Raw genomic sequence first — 11775 nt, 5'->3', positions numbered from 1 at the left:
TATATATATATATATAAAATCATTTTATATTTTATGTGTATGCGCGTATTGCCTGCATGTATGTAAGTGCACCCATGTCGTGCAATGCCCGTGGAGGTCAGTAGAGGCCGTCAGATCCCCTGGAACTGGAGTTACAGACAGTTGTTAGCTGCCATGTGAGTGCTGGTATTCAAACCTGGGTCTTCTGCAAGAACAGCCAATGTTCTTAACTGCTGAGCCATCTCTCCAGCCCTTCCTACTTTTTTACAGATTTTTTTGGTTTCATTTCTAAGAACTCATCTGGCACTAGGCCTGAAAGGCACACTCTCTCTCTCCCTTCCTCCCACCTTACTATTGCTAATAGTATGCTGTCTGGTTAACATTGCCTCAATCTGTAGACCTTATCATATTTCATTAGTTAAAAAATATGTGTATGTGTGCACGGGCATGCACAGGAACATGTATGTCACAGTGCCTGTGTGGAGGCCAGACAGCAACTTTGGAGAATCCATTCTCGCCATCCTCTTTGTTGAGGCAGTGTCTCTTGCTGCTGCCGCACTGGCTACCCCAGGCTAGCTGTCCCTTGAGCTTCCAGGCAGTTCTGTCTCTGCCTCCCAGCTCACTGTGGGAGTGTTGGGATTTCCGATGTGTGCCACAGCATCCAGCTTTTTACGTGGGTTCTAGGTATTGAACTCAGGTCGATAGCCATATAAGGCATGGTTAATTTTTTGGCTTATGCGTATTTATTAGCTATAGCAACATTTGTTGAAAACTCTGCACTTCTGCTTCATCATAAATTTTAGAATGAGGCTTGCTTTTTAAACTCTGTGCGTTTGGTTGGGCTGGGAATCAAACCCGGGGCCTCATACATAAAAGAAATTTCATGAAATTTTAGAGATCATTTAGGGGAAGAATTGGCATCTTTATATGGAATCTTTTTGTCCATGACCACTTGCATTATAGGTTTGTGTCACCCTGAAGTGAACCATAATGAAGTCCTACCTTTAGGACCTGAGAATATGACTTTAGTTGAAGATAGGGTTCTTCCATGTGGACTTAGTTAGGATGACATTGCAGTTGTTTCTTTGACATCCATTACCTGACTCTTGGTTTTCTGATTGTACTATGAGTAGAAATAAATTAATCGATTCTTAGTGAATAGCCTAGTGGTGAGTGTGTCACTAGTTCAGAATCAGCAGTGAACTCAAATTATTTTACAGACAACTGGGAAAGTATTGAACAGTCAGAAATCCAGGTGCACTTTGTAAAAAGAGTCTGTCCCTGTGGCTACAGCAGGCATTTCAGACCGTTTTATGTTTGGGACCAGTAGTTTTCTTTTGTTTCCTAGTACAGGCTTATAGCATTGGCTTTATTTACATTTTTTTTTTTTTTTCAGTTTAAAGAACTGTTTAAAAGGTGTTTTGGGTTTTTGGGTTTGTTTTTTTTTTAATGTAAAAAGAATAAGAAACTTTCAGCAAAATGTGAGAGACCTTTTCCCGGCCAACTCTTTGCATAAAACCACTCGTCTTCTCCCGTTCTCCCATTTCCGAAATCGTTTTCTACTATTTCTCTTTTTGGTACATGCTAATTGAAGAAAATGTTAAAATTGAAATACATAAGAGGTAATTAAAATTCCTTACAATTCCACCAGCAAACATAAAGCAGTTAACCACTCCTGAGCTTTACCTCACCTTGCATATCTCGTGTGGGTTTTTTCCAATGCAAAGTGGATCGATCACATTGGTGATTCTCAGCCTGCATCTCCATTACTATCACCTGTAATACTGAAATATGTATATGGATTTCTCAGTTCTGGCTTATTTCTGAACTTGGCCAAATCTACCCTCGGGTAGGCAGAGCTGAGAGTGGTTTATTTTTAATAATCTCCTTAGAAATATTAATGACTCTCAGAGGTTTTTAAAGATGGATAATGAAGTTGGAGAGTTTCAAAAGATTTGACTTGTATAAAGCTCCTTATCTAATTATTCAACTTTAACTTTTTCCTAGCCCTTCCACCCTATGGTGAATCTGGATTGTTCTCGGGATTTTCGGCCATTTCTTTGTGCACTCTATGCCCCTATTTGTATGGAATATGGACGTGTCACACTTCCCTGTCGTAGGCTGTGCCAACGGGCCTATAGCGAGTGTTCAAAGCTCATGGAGATGTTTGGTGTTCCCTGGCCTGAAGATATGGAATGCAGTAGGTATGGGTCATCTTTGTATGCTGAAGTGTGCTTGAAAATACTTGTCTTCTCTTTTATCTCTTATAAAAAGCAGATTTTGGGGGCTGGAAAAATGGCTTAGTGGTTGAGGACATCACTGCTCTTGCAGAGGACCCAGGTTTAGTTCCTAGCATCCCGTCAGGCAGCTTACAACCACCTGTAACTTCAATTCTAAGTGATGTGAATGCCCTCTGCCTCCGCAAGCACCTTCACACACGGTGCACATTAAACTCATGCAGGCACACACATATACATCAAAAATAAGTACATAAATCTTGAATAGCAATGTTTAAAAATGTGTGTAGGTGTATATAAACTTTGAGGAGTTTCATAGTCTCATATTTTAGTAAGATTTGGAAGAATTAAATGAAAAAGGCAGGAAAAAAGCATTTATATAAAGAAATTTAAAAAGAATTAAATAAGCAGGACATTTCGTTGTTTTTTTCCTTCCTTAAAACATTTTTATTTATAGAAGTAATGCCATTCATGAAAAATTAAAAAATACAGAGAAGAAAATAATGACTTATGACTTTCTTGTGGTAGCCTAAATCCCTTTGATTTAATATGTTCATAACTGAGGTTCTTGTGGGTTTTTTTGTCGTGTACTAGTATCCTGTCCAGAACATGTCAGCTGCTTTTCAGATCACATGTAGCACTTAGACTATACACTGTTGCTAGAGATTTGAGGATTTTTTGATTAGACATTATTGCAGTTTTGTATGAAGAAGCTTTATTAGTACTGAGTATACTATATTACATAATAATGTACATTTTCATATTCTGAAATATTTTAAGGATAATAGGTGTGCCTGTAATGATCTGTCTTTCTCCTGTCTCAACCTTTTGTAATGCTTGCTTTCAGATAGGAAATAAAGTACTGTATGTACAAGCTGGACTTGGTGGCACATGCCTGTAATCCCACCATTTGGGAGACTGAGGCTAGAAGACTGCAAGCTCAAGGCCAGCCCGAGCTCTATAGTGAGACCCTGCCTCAGAAGAAAAAAACAGCTCTCTAAGGGTTTTCTGGTTTTGGTTGGTACTGGTCTTGATCTCATTTTCTTTTTTCCCCAAGATGAGGTGACATTGTGGTAAAGATATTAACTACTTATTATTTATTATTAACAATTTTGTTGTTATATATGGTAGCCATATATACACATATACACTATCCTTAAACAAATTTTTTTTTTTTTTTTTTGGTTTTTTTGAAAAAATTTCTCTTTGTACCCCGCGGCCCTGGTGGGAAATACTGGTGTAAAGGTGCTTAGCTTTTAGGTTGTGAGATTGTCATTTGAGCATTTGTTTTTGGCTCTGAAGAGATGATCTAATAAGGTGTCTAAGCCTGTTATAAACATGTAGATGGACAAATTCTATGGAGAGGTTAAATATCATTGTAGAGGGCTTTTGGTCTTTTTGAGACAATGTCTCCTTGTAGCCCCAGCTGGCCTGGAACTCACTATGTAGCTCAGTCTGGCCTTGAACTCACAGAGATCTGCCTACCTCTGCCTCCCAAGTGCTGGGATTAAAGGCACGCGCCACCACAACCAGCCCAACAAAATGTTTTTCCCCATTTATTTATATCTTTAGGTCTTGTTCATTTCTTATGATTACTAATTACAAGTTAATATCTAATAGGTAATTATATTATTATACTATAGCTATTTAGCCATTTCCTTTTGGTGGTTATCTAGGTTGTTACCAGGTACAATATTCATCTCTCCTTCTTTAGTTTTGTTTGTGATCTGGCTTTAGGTAGTGGAGGAATACTGCACCCTCACATGGCGGAAGGGTGGGCATGCGAACTCTCTGAAGCCTCTATTATCAGGGCTTTAATCCAGGAGGGCCTTGCCTTCATTACTTAATCGCTTCCCCAAAGGCCCTCTCTTAATGCCATCACAGTGAGGATTGTCTCAACACAGGAGGTGTGGGGACATGCAGACTAACACTCGTCCTTCGACTTCATGGACACCCTCAGACTTCTTTGACTAAATACCTTCCTTCCTAACCTCACTTTTTTTCTTTATTTAGTGTAAAGTTCGCGCCTGTTGCTTGAACTAATACTTTTGCTAACAATTTGAACTCATTCTTTCTATTTATTTAGATCTCCAAATGGACTGATCTATCCAACTTCTTACAAATAAATTATGCTTGACAGTTAATGATTCCTAAACCATAGCTATTCTATTTGTTATTCATGACCACTTGTCTTGGTAACGAAATTTTCTATTAGTTCCCCTCAGCACCTTTACTGACAGAATTTTAGTTCATAAGAACAGAGATTTTGTTCTGTTTGCTGCTTCTCTTTGGCATTTAGAATAGAGTCTGGTGTACCAGATACTCAACATTTGTTGAATTTGTAAATGTTAAATGAATATATTTATATAACCCCTACTCAGGTAATCTAAAAGGTAACAAGGAGCAATGTGAAAGACAGATTTAAGCTGGGCAAAAATGTGGTGAGAGCCAGGCATGGTGGTGCATGCCTTTAATCCCAGCACTTGGGAAGGCAGAAGCCGTTGGATCTCTGTGAGTTCGAGGCCAGCCTGGTCTACATAGCGAGTTCCAGGGCAGCTGGGGCTACATGGAGACCCTGTCTCAAAAAAGATACTAGCATGCAGATAAGGACTTGGGAGAATTTGAAATATATATATATATATATATGGAGAGAGAAAAAAGTTGGAACACAGTAAATAAAATTTTAAATAATTAGAAAATAGAGCAGATGAGTTAATGAGAATTAAGACATTAAGCAGATAAGTTTATGAGAATTTTAAACATTTCTAGAAGCAAAAGAAAATGAAAACACAATGCACCTAAATCTATGGGATACAAGGAAAGCAGTCCTAAGAGGGAAGTTTATAGCATTCTGAAGTGTAATTTACGAGGATAGAGTTTTCACTTTAAAAAATCCTCAATTTTCTGTACATCATAGTTTGAAAATCACTGAACTAGAAAATACAATGGGTTGGAGAGAAATTGGATAGTAGGGAAGAACTAGGTGACCTTAAAAGACCTTAGAAGCCCTTTAGCTAGCCAGTTAAATAAGCAGAGTCTGGGCTGGGTGGGTAGCTTAGTGGTAGAGTACTTGCTCAGTGTATACAAAAAGCCCTGGATTCTATGTCCAGTAATTCCTCCCACACAAAAAAGGGATAATTAGAGAGTGATATGGAATTTCAAAACTGAGTCATTTGTAAGGCTATCTAATACTAATCTAACAGCACCTTGGGCCATGGGTTCAATGAAATTTTTTAAATTAATTTTATTTTCTGTGTGTGAGTGTATTGCCTACATGTGTGTAAGTGCCCATGTTGTGCAATGCCCACGGAAGTCAGAAGAGGGTATTGGATCCCCTGGAACTAGAATTACAGACTGTTGTTAGCCACCATGTCCTCTGTAAGAGCAACCAGTTCTTTTTAACCGCTGAGCCATTTCTCCAGCCCTTAATGAAGGTTTTTAAATCTTGGGTTTAAACTTCCAGCTACTGTTCTCTTGGTACTATATAATGGCATCTGTATTTACTGTCATACTTGGAAACCATGTTCTAAAAACTGTGTGTCTTAATTAAATATATATGTGTTTTATAATTGATGGCTGTGTTTGAGTATTGTAATACAGTGCTGATTTTGAAGGTAAAACAAAATCAAGTTCAAGACCACGTCATTTAAAATTTCTACTCCCCGCCCCTGAGATAGTGCCATTTACTTTATTCCTATTTATTTCAAAGAGATAGGAATCAGTGAGGCTATGGGTGCTGAATTTAGAAATTGAAATTGCTAAGTGACATCGGATGTCCCTGGAAGTAAAAATGGCCTTCATCTTTTGTTTTCAGGTTTCCAGATTGTGATGAGCCATATCCTCGACTTGTGGATCTGAATTTAGTTGGCGATCCCACTGAAGGCGCCCCAGTGGCAGTGCAGAGGGACTATGGTTTTTGGTGTCCCCGAGAGCTGAAAATTGATCCTGATCTTGGTTATTCTTTCTTGCACGTGCGCGATTGCTCACCGCCATGTCCAAATATGTACTTCAGGAAAGAAGAGCTGTCCTTTGCGCGCTATTTCATAGGATTGATTTCGATCATTTGCCTGTCTGCCACGCTGTTTACTTTTTTAACCTTTTTGATTGACGTCACAAGATTCCGTTACCCTGAAAGGCCTATAATATTTTATGCGGTCTGTTACATGATGGTATCGCTAATCTTCTTCATTGGGTTTTTACTTGAGGACCGCGTAGCCTGCAATGCATCCAGTCCTGCTCAGTATAAGGCTTCCACAGTGACCCAAGGATCTCATAACAAAGCCTGTACCATGCTGTTCATGGTGCTCTACTTTTTCACTATGGCTGGCAGTGTGTGGTGGGTCATTCTTACCATCACGTGGTTTTTAGCAGCTGTGCCAAAGTGGGGTAGCGAAGCTATCGAGAAGAAGGCACTGCTGTTTCATGCCAGCGCATGGGGCATCCCTGGAACTCTCACTATCATCCTCTTAGCCATGAATAAAATCGAAGGTGACAACATTAGTGGCGTGTGTTTTGTTGGCCTCTACGATGTTGATGCATTAAGATATTTTGTTCTTGCACCCCTCTGCCTGTATGTGGTAGTTGGGGTTTCCCTTCTGTTAGCTGGCATCATATCTCTAAACAGAGTTCGAATTGAGATTCCACTAGAGAAGGAGAACCAAGACAAACTAGTGAAGTTCATGATCCGGATTGGCGTGTTCAGCATCCTTTATCTCGTCCCACTCTTGGTTGTTATTGGGTGCTACTTTTACGAGCAAGCTTACCGTGGCATCTGGGAAACAACATGGATCCAAGAGCGCTGCAGAGAATATCACATCCCGTGTCCGTACCAGGTAAGGGAAACCTCATTACGAATTTCAGAATGTGCGATAGTGAAAAAGTGCACGTTGCTGTAAGAGCAGATCTTAGGTTTTTAAAACTTCTGTATGAGCTTGTACATTAATATTTCAAAGTGAAGATAATTGACAAATATTTTGTAATAAGTATAAAATGCACGTATTTGTATAGACCATTTTAAAAGATGATTTGAATTTCCAAACTGTGGGCTCTTAAGCAACTTATTTCCATCATCAGAAAATAATCATTTATTGATTCTTTGGAAGTCAAGGTTTGGGGGGAGAACCACTGTTCCCATCTCTGATAGAAGGGCACTGCCTTTTGTGGAAATTTCACTTGTGGCCAGATTAAGAATTATTTGAATAACAAAAAAACAAACAACTAGAATGCAGTCATATAAACTCTCTGGTCTTGGTTTTCTTGTTTGCATAATTAATATTTTGTGATATACCTTTGAGTTTGAAGAGTCATAGAACTGGAGATTTTTTTTTTTTTTGTCTTTGAGACAGGGTCTCTGTAGCCTGAGCTGGCCTGGAACTCACTACGTAGACCAGGCTGGCCTGGAACTCACAGAGATTCGCTTGCCTCTGCCTCCCCAGTGCTGGGACTAACGGCGTGCGCCATCACGCCCGGCTGAACTGGAGAATTTTAAATCTATACAGAATTTTCAAGATCATTTATTTTTATTCTCTCTAATTAAATTCATAAATGCCTATCTTATTTAAATCTTCAAAATCTTACATGACTTGCATGTGTATGGTAAATACCCAGCTGAGATTTAGTCTTAGGAGTAGTCAAGGAAACCAGTTGGAGGATCCAATCCCCCATTTCCCTGTCGTCTTCCTTGTAGAAGAGATTTTCTTTAAGGAGTGTTCTGTTCTGCTCTTCTTTCACATTTCCTTCTGTCCAGTGCACCCGCCTTTCCATTGCTCATGGTTCTCTAAGACCTTTGACACACTTTATTAAGTACTTATGACTATTCTAATGTACTTTCTGTTCACCTATCTTTTCTTCCTACTAAACAATGAACTCTTAGAAAGCAAAAACTTAAAAGTATTTTTTTGAATGCACATCTTAAAAATTAGTAAATAAAAGCAGTAAGAAGGTGGATTTACAGTTTGAGAAGAAAGGGACCCTTTAAAGAAATGGTGACTGCTGGACATGGTGGCGCATGCCTTTAATCCCAGGACTTGGGAGGCAGAGGCAGGTGGATCTCTGTGAGTTCAAGGCCAGCCTGGCCTACATGGCAGGTTCCAAGCCAACTGGGCCTACGGGAAGACCCTGTCTCAAAAAGTCCAAAAAAAAAATAATAAAATAACTAATAATTTAGAAAATAGGAAAAAACAATAATTGGACTGTTAAATTTCTTGCTAGACTTGCTTATTAAAAACTCTTACTGTGGTTTTCAGACTTGAAAGATAATGAGAGAGGTGGTTGAACTACATAGTTGTCTCCATAGTATGTTCTCAAGGACTCAAAGTGTAGGCCGTTTCAGGGGCTAGTGAAGAAGTCATGTTTGGCCATGAGGTAGTCCTTAGAAGTACCAAACCTGAGACATGAATTGGCAAGTTAGACAGGATGCTGGTCTTGAAAAGACATTCCTAGAATTCTTTTGTTATTTTTAGATCTAGTGTGCATGCATGGTGTCTTTATAGTCACAGGCCAAACATTTTTTCATGAAACATTTCCAGCATACATAAGAGAATAGAGTGATATTGCAGCACAGATACTGAACTCTGAGCTCTGCAGCTGCATCTAGCTTCTCACCTTCCTTTCCTGGGTACTGTCTTTATAACCTGGGACCAATTTTACCTCCAGTTTTTCCTCTCTAACAGGAGACTAGGAATAGCATCTGTATTTTGGTTATTTTTAGGATTTCACATGTACAGGAGCGTCTAGTACATAATATGTTCACGTGTTAACTATTCTTTTTTCTCCTATTGTTGCTACTATTATTTATATATATATATATGCACATGTAAATATGATTTTTTAGTTAACTTTTCTGTCACTATGATAAAACACCATGACGAAGGCAAACTCACAGAAGAAGGAGTTAGTTTGAGCTTGTGGTTCCAGGGGTAAGAGTCCACAGTGGCAGGGAGGCATGGTGGCAAAGGTGGCCAGAGCCCAAAACCAAGTGATCACATCTTCAAACAGGCACAGGAAGCAGAGAGAGACCTGAAATCTGACAAGGCTTAAAAATTCTCTAAGCCCACCCCCAGTGACGTGCTTCCTCCAGCAAGGCCACACCTTCTAAGACCTCCCAGAACAGCCCCACCAACTGGGGACAAAATGTCCAAATACTTGGAGCCTCTGGGGGACAGTTTCCTTCAAAGAACCACAACCTGTAAATAACGATTTATTTAAAAATTTCCTACTACCAAGCTGTAACAAATTCAATATTTGCTTTAGAAATCATATTGTAGATTTAGCTGTAGCCTTCCCTGGTCCTTTGCTTCCCTTTCCTACGCAGAGGGGAACTGTAATTCTGGCGTCATGGAGTTCTGTGCAAACAGCTTTAAAATTGTTTTTTTTAAATATTTTATGATTTTTATTTTATGTGTATGCGTGTGTTGCCTGCATGTAAGTAAGTAAGTTCACCCATGTCGTGCAATGCCCGCAGAGGACAGAAGAGGCCGTCAGCTCCTCTGGAACTGGAGTTAACGGACAGTTGTTAGCTGCCATGTGGGTGCTGGGATTTGAACCTGGGTCTTCTGCAAGAGCAGCCAGTGTTCTTAACCACTGAGTCATCTCTCCAGCCCGTAAAATTGTTTTTTAAGTATTTTGTTATTTTTATTTTATGCGTATGTGTGTATTGCCTGCATATGTGTAAGTGCACCTGTGTCGTGCAATGCCTGCAGAGGCAGAAGAGGATGTCGGAGTTACAGACAGTTGTTAGCCACCATGTGGGTACTGGGAATCGAACCCCGGTCTTCTTCAAGGTCAGTGCTCTTAACTGCTGAGCCATTTCTCTCTAGCCCCTAAAATTGTTTGTTTTACATAGTATATAAACAATGTCAGATTTCGTGTGTTTGTTCCACTTGTCTTTTTAAAACATTTATTGTTAGTTCATGTATAGGAGTGTTTTGCCTGCATGTATGTAAGTGCACTCATTTACAATGTCTGAAGAAGCCAGAAGAGGGTATAAGATCTGGACCTGGAGTTATTGATGTTGTTAGCTGCCATGTGGGTGCTGGGAACTGAACCTGGGTCCTCTGGGAGAGGAACCAGTGCTCTTAACTGCTGAGCATCTGTCCAGCCCTTCACTTGTCTTTTTGTTTTTGAAAGGTATTGGTCTCAGTATGCAGTCTCAGTTCTTTTTTTAAATGTATTTTCTGTTAAGGAAATGTATATCATAAGATATTTCAAATATGTAGAAGTATAGGAAATCATTAAATATAGAAAAACAACACTGCTTGCATCCCCGTTGTCTTCAGTTTAACACTGTGTGTCTCTAGCTGTCTGTCCAGTAGGAGCACGGTTGACGCCTCCTTTGCTCCCTCCACACCCAGTCCTGCTCATCTGCCTCCTTAAAGGTAACCATTCTCATGAATCTGTATTTATTATTCTCCCAGATGCTTTTAGACTTTCTGTGTTTGCATCTGCAGACCTGCTGTTTCGCAGATTTCGAGGTGCATGAGAATGGGCTCATTCTGTTCTCTAGCTTGCTTTTCTCAGTCCGTTTTGTGTGGGTTTTTTGGGTTTTTTTTTGTTTGTTTGTTTTGTTTTGGTCTTTTTGAGACAGGGTCTCCCTGTAGCCCCAGCTGTCCTGGAACTCTCTGTGTAGACCAGGCTGGCCTCGAACTCACAGAGATTCACCTGCCTCTGCCTCCCAAATCCTAGGATTAAAGGTGTGCACCACCATGTCTGGCACCATTTTGTTTTTGAGGCTAAACATGTTGGTATTTGTACATTAGATTTGTTCATTTCAACTGCAGAAATATGCTGTTGTATAACTGTACTGCAAATACTCTCTGTGGAGAGCTGTGTAAGAGTTTCTGATTTCTCTGCTTATATGAATCGTCTTATGATCATCATCCTTTGTCGTACCTGTCTTCTGTGGACATGAATAAGGTTCTACATGGGTTGTTTACCAAAATGTGGAACTGTTACATTGTAGGATTAAAGTGTCTTCAACCCAAGTGGTTATTTTAATTTAAATTCTCACCACTTGTGAGAAAAAATCTTACATCCCTTTTCTCCCCATCAGGCATCCACGTTTTTGCCAGTCTTTGAAATGCTATCCCAGATTTTTAGCAATTTACATTCCCTTATTAGTGATAAGCTATTTTCATATGCTTATTGACTACTTGGGGTTTCTCTGCTGGGTTGTGTCCGTTTGTTTCCTTTGCTCTGTTGGGTTGCTGTTTTGTTGCTGTTCACATACTCTTGGTGTCCTTTCCAGTTACTCACATCACTAGTACTTTTTGCTCTCTGGCTTGTCTTTTCGTTTTATTTGTGCTTTTTTTTGTCTCTATGTTTGTTTATTTATTTACAACATTTTTATTTTATGAGTTTTACCTGCACGTATGTAAGTACACCACATGCATGCAGTGCCCATGGAAGCCAGAAGAAGGTGGCGGATCTCCTGGAACTGGAGTTAACACATGTTTATGAGCTACCTGGTGGGTTTCATCTTTAGGGTCTTTTGTGCCATTGATTCAGTTGCTTAACCATTTGTCAATTCTGCTTTTCCCTTACCTGGTTCTTCAAAGTCAGT

The 11775-nt window shown here is 39.6% G+C and overlaps 1 protein-coding gene across 6 annotated transcripts in view; it reads left to right on the top strand.

Moving 5' to 3' along the window:
• Fzd3 (frizzled class receptor 3) overlaps nucleotides 1-11775 on the top strand; it is an 88964-nt gene that overhangs the window by 21381 nt on the left and 55808 nt on the right. For 5 of the 6 annotated variants that reach the window (XM_029561126.1, XM_029561124.1, XM_008828124.3 and 2 more), the window contains exons 3-4: nucleotides 1987-2183; nucleotides 6031-7048. In XM_029561126.1, the coding sequence (XP_029416986.1) occupies nucleotides 1987-2183; nucleotides 6031-7048 (1215 nt within the window). Of the gene's footprint in view, nucleotides 1-1986; nucleotides 2184-6030; nucleotides 7049-11775 lie in introns of those variants that run through there. The other variant, XM_029561127.1, reaches the window with a different exon arrangement.

Source organism: Nannospalax galili, unplaced genomic scaffold (assembly GCF_000622305.1).
Source record: "Nannospalax galili isolate Female #2095 unplaced genomic scaffold, S.galili_v1.0 scaffold612, whole genome shotgun sequence".
NCBI lineage: Eukaryota > Metazoa > Chordata > Mammalia > Rodentia > Spalacidae > Nannospalax > Nannospalax galili.
This window is presented reverse-complemented; position numbering and strand designations above follow the sequence as displayed.